The sequence below is a fragment of the Arvicola amphibius genome, chromosome 4 (genome assembly GCF_903992535.2).
Source record: "Arvicola amphibius chromosome 4, mArvAmp1.2, whole genome shotgun sequence".
Lineage (NCBI taxonomy): Eukaryota > Metazoa > Chordata > Mammalia > Rodentia > Cricetidae > Arvicola > Arvicola amphibius.
Genome location: NC_052050.1, coordinates 66,258,518 through 66,271,003, shown reverse-complemented (window position 1 = coordinate 66,271,003; position 12,486 = coordinate 66,258,518). Strand labels below are relative to the sequence as shown.

The window sequence follows — 12,486 nt, the reverse complement described above, 5'->3', positions numbered from 1 at the left end:
ATAAGGTACATACTTAAGTTTGTAGAAAGTTTGTGACCATTTGGATTTTCATAATGAGAACCTTCCAAAAATAGAAAAACCCAACTCAACCTTGGTACATCTATTTTCATAAACAGGTTCATGCCAGTAACCTGTAGCTGAACAAAATTATTACAGTAAAAGTACATTATTCAGCTGTTCTCAGTTCTTGTTAAACTTTGGAATTAGGTTTGTTCTCCTCACTAATAAAGTAAACCTATTTCATATTTACATAAGGAGAATTTAAAGTGTCTTAGAAGCCAAGAACTGGGAATATGGCTCGGTTAATAAAGTACATACTATGCAAATATGCAACCCCAGCACCATGTGAAACCTCAGGATGATAGTTTACTTTGTCCTGAGCCTGCGGAAGTCAAGACAGGCAGATTGCTGGGCCAATCAGCGAGCTGCTCCTCAGGGCAAGCACCACCCAGATTGTCCTCTGACGTCCACCACCTACATATGTCACCACACACATTGGAGGGTAAGCCAAACAACCTGAACATCCTCCTGGAGCCCCATCTGCACCAGAAATGGCACTATATAAAGGTATATATTGCAGCCTGTGCAAGTCCTTTATGAGTTTTGGGGGTTTTTTTATCTGAAAATTCTAAGGCATCATTTCTTAAGATTAACATTTCTTAAATGTTTCTGATCACCTTATATTCTTGTCATATTTCTCTTTATAATTTTTACCAGTATGACTTGCTTTCAGCAATATTTTTTCTTTTTTTTTTCTTTTTGGGTCAGCTTGTTCTAAGCGAGGTAATACCTTCCCTATTTTGTCTTGTAGGAACAGGTGTTTATGCTGTATAGTAGCTATATAGCTTCTTCATTTATTAAAAAAGAACTGTTACTGTCGTTCAGTTAGGTATTGTCAAGATGATAAAGTTTTAAAATAGTGAAATGTTTTGTTAACCAAGCTAATTGTGACTGATTGAAAAGAATTAATTGATCATGTCAGGGTTTTTGCATCTCTTTCTCCAGTTGGCAGTATCCTATCTGATCACAGCATCCCGCTGCAACTCTCAGGGTCTTCCTCATCCCCTCCCCGTGAGCCCAGCACCAAGATCAGTGGCCAGAGCTGTCCCGGAATAGGTGGGGTTTACTTGCAAAAGAAAATCCTTCAGATTACTGGGAGCACAGCAAAAAGAACAGACAGGACGAAGAAGGCCACTGAGGAGAATAGAGACAGGACAAGTTGTGAAAACACAACCAGGAAAAGAATGACATCCCCGTTTAGAAGATTTAGGGAGAGAACTCTTTCAAGGGAGAGACTAGTCAACAGCCAAAAAGAGGACACAGATCACAATCAAGCTACAGACAGCTGTGAGAAAGTGAAGGGTGTTGGAAGCAACCTCACAGATGAGAAAGGGAATGCCATCTGCGACTCGAGTAGCCGAGGCCACAGTACCACTCTCAGCTGCTTCTGTACACGGTTCAAGCCTAAGCGGAGAAAGACTCTCTGAAAAGTTCCTTATTTAATATTAGTGTTGAGTTTATTTTAAGTTATTACTGTAAATATGGCTTGAATTCAGCCATCTGTCAGAGGTTGGGCAGATGATGTAGTAAACACAATTAAGCATTTTATGCTGAGTGCTCTAGAACCTTTAGCAGCAAAGAATTACTGATTTATTGTGCCTCACTTGTACGTATGTTCTCTGACTGCTGTGTTGAATTAGTAAACTTGTCTACTTGTTTTCTGTAGTTTCTGTATTTTCTTCTGGTAGCAGCTGAGACTGAGTGAGATTATCAGAGAGAACTTAAGAACCAATGTTCAGTTTCATGTAAACCCCCATCACAAGCCATTTCCACCCTCTGCCTCAGAACCTGTTTGCCATCTTACTTCCTCAACTTTGTGGGGGGGAACTATGAGCCAGAAAAAGCACGTCTTTTCCTATGTCTTATGTCATCACTTCAAAATGCCTCTGGGAGGGAAGTTAGCCCAACGGGTTCAGAATCATCTGGAAACTTTAAGTGAAATTACCATGTCCCACCCCAGATCTCATTGCTTTGAATTCGAGTGCCAGGTGTATATGTGATTCAAAAAATGTTCCAGACAATCCTTAGTATAAATTACACTTGTGAGATTCTGATGTAACAAAGGATAAAATAATGTAACATTAAGATAAAATTGATTTGAAATAGTAAAGAAATCTGTATAATGAAAGAGACAGTGATTCTCTTTAGAAGTAGAAGGCTGGCTTGTCTGAACGCTTGCTTGCCATTTCCATTGTCTTGGTCATCTTAAAAATGGAAGAATCATTTCATGGACACTGGTGAGTGACAGTAATCCCAAGTGCAAGGCTGTGTGGTAGAAGTCAGAAACACTGGCTTGTCTTGTCTTACTGTTCTTGGCCCCATAAGCCCAAGTGTAAACCATACATTTCTGGATCTTGATTTTTCTTTGAAATGATTAATGGCACCTCTTGAAAATGTTACTTCACAGTCATTTTTTTATCTTCAGTTGAATTCAGTTAAACATGCCAAAATTCTTCAGGCATAAGGAGGTCCTGGCACTAAGCTTACTGTCTTCTTTTTTAATTACTTAGAATCAGTAACATACAAGAGCCTCCATTTCTTCCTTAGCAATGAATATTTCTGGGAATTAGTTCAAAAGTCATGTGATCTGTCAGACCTCACTCTGCCCTAAGAACACAAAGTATTGTTGTTTCTTAAAGACTGGCCCCTTGGCCGGCCATGGTAGCACATGCCTTTAATCCCAGCTCTTGGGAGGCAGAGGCAGGCAGATCTCTGAGTTCGAGGCCAGCCTGGTCTACAAGAGCAGGAGAGGCACCAAAGCTACACAGAGAAACCCTGTCTCAAAATAGAACGCTTGGTACCTTTAACCATCATACTGTAGATGTGATTTTGGATCCTTCACCTCACTTCATCCCTATTCTTTTATCCCTCCAAAATAAACAAAGCCTCTGTAGCCATGCACTGTGCAGTAAGATGTAGAAGATTGGAAAGTAGATACATGCTATTTTCATCGTTGTACTTTCTAATCTGTTCAGCTACTTAATTCCCAACAAAGTTAATCATGTCCAAATCTAAAACAGTTGTTTAAAAATACTGAACCAGGGCTAGGAAGATCTTTCAATGTGAGGTTCTGAGTCCATATCCTCTGCATCCAGGTGAAAAATCCATTGTGTGTTATATTACCATAGCACAAGGCAGGAAGATAGAGACTCTCTGGCCAGCTAGCCTCGCCAGCTAATGGAGCTGCAGATTCAATGTGAGACTGTGTCTCAGAAATACAGTAGAGAGCAGTCAAGGAAGACACCTTGACCTCTGACGTATACACATGAACATACATAACCCGCATGAACATCTACCACATGTGTATGCACATATGCACAGAAACAGGACTGGAGCTCTCATTTGCCCAGCCCATACAAGGTCATGAGTTGTATTCTTACTTAGAATTGCAAAAAAATAATCGATTGAAAATACTGAAATAGTGATCCTCAACTTGGGAAAAGACTTGGGTAGAATAAGTAGAATATCTGTGATAAGGATATGCATTTTGAAGATTTCCAGGTACAATTCTTTGAGCCTGTCTCCATTCCTATCCCTTCCACAGCATGGGTCATAAAATATTTTATATCAATCAAAGAAGGGGGCACAGAGTTAAAAAGAGAAAAGCTAAACTGTATGTACTTGCTAATGTTTATAATATGTTCATTGCTCTTGTTTTGTTGAATATTTGAAAGTGTGAGTCTGGACAGTAATACCAGCTTTTGACTCTTTTTCTTCAGTGTGGAGTTCTGTGGGTGTGGTGTGGATGGTAGGTGAATGGCTGTATAGGAAAGGTATGGAGAAAATTGCCATTCTCATATCCTCACGCATGAAAACTGAGATTTCCTACTATGTTTTTTGTCCCCTACTTTTTCTTGGTGTTCCCTTGGCTGCTCCTTCCTATTCCCCTATTTTTGGTTTAATCAGTGTTCTTTTCTCCTTTAGGTTACACACTTATACCATCAGCCAAGTCTGACAACTTGTCTGACTCCAGCCACAGTGAAATCTCCTCTCGGTCCAGCATTGTGAGCAACTGTTCCGTGGACTCCATGTCTGCAGCTCTGCAGGATGAACGGTCTTCCACCCACACCCTGGCAGTTCCTGAGCCCATGGCGGGGACATTGGAAAAGACAGATCATCCTTCAGGAATCAGAGACCACAGTCAGCTTGGTCACGGGTAAACATCCATGTCTGTGTTCCTATGGAATCAATAACACTCACAACCTGACCTTACACCCTCTTCAAGTAGGTCCGTTATAAGACATTCCTAGTAAGAGTATGAGGCTACACGTATGCCCGTTGTACATACTGAGTTTGAAAATACATACTATTTGAAAGATACATGGGTAAAATTTTTTTGTGTTCCTAAATTCCCTTTATTCAAGTTAGTTTCTGCCATGTATCCTATTGATTGCTAAGAATGCATTGTCTGCCTGCTGCTGTTACTAGAGACATGGCTCCTGACTATTAGCGATTACTCAGAAAGATTGTATTATACAACAGACTTCCTGTCTAGCATGTATATCTAGCACATTACAAGAGCTTGGAGAGTGGGGCCAGGCCTTGATCTTTATTCTCATGTCTAGTCTTTTGACATTGAGACTATGTTGTCTTTCAAACAGTTGAAATTCAAAAACAGCACAATTGAGTTACCACACACACATACACGTACATAAAAAAAATACCTCACAGTGTCTTAAATCTATTTACAGATTTTGTATTGTGCTGCGTTTGTAACTATATGTGCCCACATGCAGGCTGCAGATTGGGCATACATACTATTTAAAATACTGAAATCCTCTCTGTCACTAACTATACAGAAAAAGACTGTTGGGGACCTGTGGCCCATATTTGGGAACCTTGTTATAAATGTTGGCATCTGTGCAGTTGGCGCTTTCGTCACTCAGTTAACCTCGGACGGCAGTGAAAAGATAAAGCACGGCTCCTCAGTGTAGAAATGCTGAGTTCTCACCCGGGCGGTGGTGGTGGCGCGCGCCTTTAATCCCAGCACTTAGGGATGCGGAGACAAGCAGATGTCTGTGTGTGTAAGGCCAGCCTGGTCTACAGAATGAGTTCCAGGATAGCCAGAGATACACAGAGAAACCCTGTCTCGAAACACCAAAAAAAGAAAGAAAGGAAAAGAAATGCTAATTCTGCACATTGGGGGAGCAGTGTATTGACAAAGGTGTGTTTATTTCCATTCATTTCACATTTCATCTTGTGTTTTTATTTAAAGTCAGTGAAGGTTTTGTGGAGAAAACACTGCCTCACTAAGCATTCAGGTATATCCTGGTCTCTTTTAGGAGGGACACATGTGCTGGGAAGTCTCCATTATGCCACTAAATTACCACTACTCATCTGTGCGTCTCTGTTTTTAGGTGGATGCTGTCAAAGCCGTCTCTTATCAAGGGTGTAGCTGTCCCATCTTCTCTGAGCAGTGAAGAGATGTCTCATGAGCACATCCTACTGGAAGCAGCTGACAGTGGGCGGGGCAGTTGGACTTCCTGCTCCAGCAGCTCCCATGACAACTTCCAAAGCCTTCCAAACCCCAAAAGCTGGGACTTTCTGAACACTTACAGGCACACACATTTAGATGACCCTATTGCTGAGGTTGAGCCCACTGACTGTGAGCCCTGTGCCTGTCCTAAAGGAGGCTGCTCAAGAACTTGTGGCCAGTGCAAAGGCAGCCTAGAGTCCAGTCAGCTGAGGCAGAGTTGGGCCTCTTCCAGCTCCCTCTCGGACACATATGAACCGAACTATGGGACAGTTAAGCGGAGGGTTTTGGAAAGTGCACCAGCAGAGGCCCCTGATGGCTTGGAGCCCAGGGACACCACTGACCCAGTTTATAAAACTGTCACTTCCAGTACAGACAGAGGGTTGATTGGTAAGTACAAGTTTGTTTGAACCACTGGTGTTGAGGGATTATGTATCCCCTCCCCTAAAAGAGGACATTGGCTACCTTGAAGATATTTTATTATTTCTCTCACTTTGCACTTTTTCTTCCTTCCACAATTTATCGCCCCAAAATTTATGGCTTCTCGGGAACTTTGTTTTCCCTCTGTCATACGTGTCCTTGTATTTATATATAAGATGAGAAGGGAAATGACCATGAGTAGCAGAAAAGACACATAGTTCTCAAATATGTGGAAAACACAGACGCACAGGTCAAAAGTTCCTGAGTGATACTCAAGCCATGAGAGTGAACGGAGCATGAGCAGCAGGAGGGACGTTATTAGGACTGTCAGGTGTGGTGGTGTGACTTGACTCCCCAGTAGAGACAAACGGATTGATTGTTCTGGTGATCTCGCAAGTTGTTGGTACCACAGTTGCTGTGTATCCATGATGGAAACAGTGAATCCTCTTTTACATGTTCCATGATAAAGTAGGTCTTAGCAGCTCAAGGCCCTGTGCTCACTTCCAGGCACTGCAAAGCAGAGACAGACCCCCAAGCATTTCAGCGTGTCTAGCCTGGTGTGTATCACCAGCTGGTAACTGATTTGTGGATTGCTGTCTAGTAAGCTTTTTTGTTTATTCCCTGAATTACATGAATACTTATACATAATATCTCTGCTTCTCTGCTCATGTGAAATACCATCAAGTCAACGTCAGTATGATATAATTATTTAAAAAGGAAAGGGCAGTTGCTGACCTTGCAGTTCTTGGATTTGTTTAGTGCACTTTGTCAGGATTCTAGAAATATACATGTCTATGTCCCTCCAAGTATTAATTTTAAACTCTTCCACTTCTTGGTGACTTTGGGCAAATCCTCCTTCAATTTTCTCTCCTTGACAATCTTTCCACTGCCGTGCTTAGTCATGCCTGCTTGTCCTCATGTGGAAACAGGCTACTCTGATCCTGACATTACATGCGAGTTTTACTGTAGAAGAGTAGAAATCCACATGGACAAGCCTCCTGTTGATGTGAAAACTATCTAATACTCCTTAAATCCATTCTGCTGTGTGTGGGTAGTGTCTTCTTAAATGTCATCTGTATAATCAACATATTGTGAAGGGTTTTCACTCTGAGGAGCTCCCTCCCTTCCTTTTCTGATGCTTTGTGAAGCTTCACATTAGTCCCAGGGGATTATTACACACATAGAAAAAAAATTAAAGTTACTGTTATTCTTAATGTCACATTTCCTAAATTTCAGGGTTTTTTTTTTCCCTACCCTTTAGTCAGAAAAATAAAAAGGAGTTAAAAGTAAAATCCCAGCCAGATGTGGTGGTACATACCTTTAATCCCAACACCAGGAAGCAGAGGCAGGTGATCTCTGTGAGTTCCAGGCCAGCCAGGGCTATGTAGAGACCCTATTTCAAAACAAAAATAAGATCCCACGGAGAATCCGTTCATCCGAACTGGGAAAGTTCAATGGTTTGCATACCTAGACTGAGAATGTGTCTGCCCCAAGTGCCAGTGCTGTGGTGCAGAATAGATCATTTCAGCCAGCAGAAATCTGTCTCTTCAGGCCAACCTCACACTTGAGGGCGTGGTCTAGCTGCTGGACGTGAGAGCTGTCTATATCTTGGGAGGAGTGTGCTGTCGCTGCTTCATGAAGCTGTTTGTGGAATTTTCCTAAAATATCCGATAGGTTTTGGTTTGTACCATAGGTTTAAATATTGGTGTTTTTAAGGCCATTTTCACTTTGCTATCATTGTGTCTAAATGTATTCATTTTGTGTTTTTTTATATTTTTGCCATTGTAATGTTCAATGTGGAGTTCTTTTTCCTTTGTTTCTTATGTTTTTCCATTAACATTTTCACTGCTTATTTTTTTCACACCAGTGTACTGTGTCACCTCACCCAAGAAAGGTGATAGGTATAGGGAGCCACCTCCCACTCCTCCAGGATATCTGGGAATTTCTTTAGCGGACGTAAAGGAAGGACCCCACCCTCATCTAAAACCTCCAGACTATAGTGTGGCAGTGCAGAGGTCAAAGATGATGTTTAACAGCCTGTCTAGATTGCCGCCAGCTCCTCCCAGTAGCCACACCTTGGCCTGGGTTCCCTCGAAGACCGGATCCCAGCCTCACAGGCATAGCTTGCAGCCGTCCCATCCCAAACTAGCAGATGTGGCTGATGCAGATAGCGAAGCAGATGGTACGTTGACAAACTGTCTAAATGGATCTTAAGTGGATTATGGACCATAGAAAGCTCTTTCCTCTGATATATGTGATAATTTGTAATGTTTGTTTGTAGCTCTTTTTAAATTTGTTTTTTAAAAAAAATAAGATCTGAGCATGTAGCTCAGTGGTAGAGCTCTTGACTAGCCATGTACAGGCCCTGGGTTCAAACTCTTGCACTACAAACAAAAAAGTATTTAGTATTTGTTTGAGCAAGCCTGGCAGCCTAAGTTCTGTCCCCCAAACCCACACAAAGGAGAGAGCTAACACAAAAGTTATCTGCTGGCCTCCATGAACACTGTAGTGCACACACACACAAATTATAAGGAACATTTAAATAGTCACTAAATATGCATTTTGTAAACACGATCAAACTGTATCTCTGTACACATTGCTCTGTTGCTAGCTCACGTGGAGTATCGCTGCCTTTGATAATGAAACAGCAGCTCCAGTAGGAGACATCTGAGAGCAGGTACTTGACAACTACAAATGGCAGTTGTATGAAAGACATAAAAACTCTTGATGAACTTTGTAGCTGTCACCAAAGTTTGAAAAGTAGTTTCTTCATTGGAAGTAATTGTTTTAGCCTTCTAAACAAATATAATAGTAAAGTGATATATTGAAACTATTTATGGTCTGGTCGATAGATGAAGTGCTTGCCATGCGATCATGAAGACCAGAATTTAGAGAACCCGGAAATCTATGTAAAAGCTGGAAAGTATAGTGGCTGTCTGTAATCCCACTAGAGAGTAGTCAAATTAGCAAACTCTAGGTTTACTGAGAAATCCTGACTAGAGAATGGTCCATCCAATAAGACATCATATGTCAACCTCTATTCTCCATACACATATGCACATACCCATACATACATATATCTACCCCGCTACATACACACACTAAGGAAAATAAATCTATGGAGGCCAGCAAGGTGGTTCAGCAGTGCCTTTGCACTTCCTGCCAAACCTGATCCCCTGAATCCACACAGTGAAAGAAGAGAAGTGGCCATCTGACCTTCACACATACACAGTGGCATTTGTGTATACACCGGGGGGGGGGAGGGTAAAAGAATTTTAGTTTTGAAATTCTAGTCCTCAGTATGACTAGAAACCATGGTGTTAGAAAGAAGCCTGGTTCTTAATAGAATGTCTGCCAAGATTTGTTGAGATAGGGAGAGTTTCTCATGTAGCAAATAATCTGTTAATCTGTTGGTTATTACTTGATCTGCGTTAGCAGATAGAAATGCCAGCTAATTGTATTTTCATCATTTTCAGAAAATGAGCAGGTGTCCGCAGTCTAGTCTTTGGATGTCCTTTGGAGACCACTGGAAGTCAGGAGCATGGACCAGAGCTCGTGGTTCTGCAGGCCAAGGCCAACAGCTCACTGCTGTCACCATGAAGTTTCCTCGCTGGGCTGAGGATGAGCTCTTCCTGAGTCATGCTTCCGTTTCTTCTGTCCCTGCAGGTGCAGGTTTTTTAAACTGGATGTTGCACCTGGTCCCAGCCTTCACTTTGCACATCACTCCTGCCTTGGGACTACATTCAAGCTCAGAGTTGCCCCCCTGTATATCACTATAGGTTTCTCTTTTTGTAAATCATTTTAAAGATAGTGGTATTATTATTTCCAAGCCATAGCTTGGGCTAAAGGACACATTCAAAATGTCTGCCAATACCAAGGATAGTCTTGTGTATTTGAAAAGTAACTTATTATTTAAAGTATTGTGGTTGTGTTTGTATTCAAGAGCTCTTGTTAGCTATTGTTTGTCTGAGGCTATACAGCTGTCTGTGGCCTGAGCAACAGACATCATCCTGACATAGGTATAGAGATGTGGCACTATTGTAGCAGACACTCAGGTGGGAACTCTAGACACCTGTACAGATGAAGTGTGAGCAGCCTGCTTATCATGGCATGGGCTTTAACAGCCATAGGGGTCTTAGCAATCCTTTGGGAAGGGGAACAGAGGTCAATTAGGGAGGGAGAACCCTAATTTCCAAAGAAGGAGTAGTTAACATTGGATCTATTTCTGAAGTGAACGTCATGCTGCATCCAGTTGTGAGGATACTACAAATCCAATGGGAATGGCTTCTAGAGAGTTTTGTTTCTATTGGAACCCACCCTAAGCTAACATTTCACAACTCCAAGTGTAGAATTCCTAGTTTAAACAAATCAGTGTAGGAGCTAGAGAGATGGCTCGGTGGTTAAGATGCTCTTGCAGAAGGCCCTGGTTTATTTAATTCCTAGCCCTCATATGATGGCTTACAACTGCCTGTAACTCCAGAAGTGGAATCCAACCCCCTCCTGGTTTCCGGAAGCACTGAGTACATGTGGTACATAGGCATACATGCAGGCAGAACACCCTACACACAAAATAGTAATAATAATAATTTTTTAAGTATGGATGTAATGATGAAGGTCATCTTGACTTATTTGGTGGCTTGCACTACACAGCCACATGTGCAATCATTGAACTTGAACTTAGAACCCTCCACAGAGCTCAGTAACCAAGGGATAGACTTGTATAAGAGAAAGGCACTAGGATAATGGAGGGGACTTCTACCCTGGAGAGGACATCCTTTGTGACCTCCTGGATATGGCACTCTTTATTCAAATTCAGTGACTGCTTATTAAATAAAGTAGACTTTTCACATTTTTACAAATTAATCATAGCATTTTGTAGTTAATGTATTTAAATGTTAAATAACATATTTAAAATTTTCATTTGCTTTGTAATATAAAGGCAAATAAGGTTTCATAAACTTCTGTAATTACCAAAAAAAGCCAAAGCCATTATAAGTGCACTAAGCATGACAGCATTGCTGCAGAACAGTCATGTGACCAACTGCCTTTTCAAGACTGTACTTTTCTGCTGCTCTCTCTTCCTGTTTCCTGCCCAATCACTTGAGACACAGAACAGTTCCAAATGTAAATGTTTTGTCCTCCCACAGAATGCCTGTCTCTTTAGGAAAAGTAGTGACTGATGAATTCCCCTGGGGAGACCTTAACCCAGAAGCCTTAGACGTGAGCCCAGCTGCACTTCAGTACAGTAAGGCCCAACCTTGCCTGCCCTTTAAAGTTGAAAGCAGCCTGCGCGGCCACTGAAGCTTAACAGCCATGCTTAACTGATCTGACCTATGAACTGTGCTGTCTCTGAGTGTGAAGTTTTTTATTCACCTGTTTGCATAATATTGTTTTCGTGTCCAAAACAAAATAAGTATTTTTGCTATGTCCACCTTTTTAATCCAAGTTTGGGTCCTCATTGCCACCATTTTCTATCCATCACTCTAGAAAAATGTGCTGTTCTCACAACTCGTTTGTCTAGCAGGTCTTCAGACAGAGCCTGACCTGCCTTGGTCCTCAGTGGTGTAAATATCTTGCACAGAGCATTGAGGCTTGTGGCTTTGAACTTGCACTGTGTAGCTGCCTTGGTTATATTGAGCTTTATCTGTGAGTGTTCAGACCAGCTGATCATATTGATCAGAATGAAAACCAAATGCTTCGTGATATGATGTATATGAGTCCCTGAAAAAAATCATGTCTGCCTTTTTTTTACTTTGTCATGTGACTAGAACAAGGGAAGCCTTAAGCCCATGCTTGCTCCAGTTCCAAATCCCCATTTGTCCTTGTCCTGAGTGTGTAACATTACTAAAGAGACCAGTGCCCAGCATCTTCCAAGACTGTCAGAGCAGGAGACCTTTAGTGCAGAATTTGCCAAACAGTGAGAGATTTGGTTACTGAGTCCCAGTACTCCTTACAGCAAGGTTACTTGCGATCCCCAGACTTCATTTCCTGTAACTGGTGTCTTTCAACATGATCTTTGAGGAGAAAAATCCTTTAGAGAATATTCACGAGGGTGACATGTTCATCACCTCTGTGATCGCTACCAAACTGGAAAAGCAGCAGTAACTACACTAGTTTCTTTATAATTACAAAGAAGGAGGGAGGAAAAAGGATTCCTTAAGTTTAAAACAGTGATTATTTGCATTGAAAGGTTCTAGAAGACATTAAGTGTATCCTTTCAGAATTCCATTACATGCTATAAAAAGGGGGTGGGAATCAGCCTTGAGTTGGGTACATTTTCAAGTTGAAACTTAAACCCTACTTCATCTTTAGCTTTTGTGCTATTTAAAAGGCCTCTTTATTTTTACTGTACAGAATGCAGTTGTACCTGATAGGTATTTTAACATTGAAATGTGAGTTTAGCAAAAAGCAAAATTGCACAGTTGCTATGATCAAGTGACAATTATCTGCACAATTCAATGATTGTAAGGCATCCTGTAACAAGCAATGTTGTCTCCTAGTTTTTGATGCCTCTTAAACTTATGTCTTTTAGA

General features: G+C 41.4%; 1 protein-coding gene across 5 annotated transcripts in view; it reads left to right on the top strand.

Moving 5' to 3' along the window:
- The window catches only part of Rapgef6 (Rap guanine nucleotide exchange factor 6), a 170,896-nt gene extending 158,928 nt beyond the window's left edge, over positions 1-11,968 (top strand). For 3 of the 5 annotated variants that reach the window (XM_038325883.1, XM_038325882.1, XM_038325881.1), the window contains 4 exons: positions 3,985-4,216; positions 5,418-5,923; positions 7,821-8,135; positions 9,430-11,968. In XM_038325883.1, coding sequence (XP_038181811.1) covers positions 3,985-4,216; positions 5,418-5,923; positions 7,821-8,135; positions 9,430-9,455 — 1,079 coding nt within the window. In that variant the 3' untranslated portion in view covers positions 9,456-11,968. Of the gene's footprint in view, positions 1-1,005; positions 1,488-3,984; positions 4,217-5,417; positions 5,924-7,820; positions 8,136-9,429 lie in introns of those variants that run through there. The other 2 variants (XM_038325884.1, XM_038325886.1) reach the window with 2 other exon arrangements.
- The last annotated feature ends 518 nt before the right edge of the window (positions 11,969-12,486 follow it).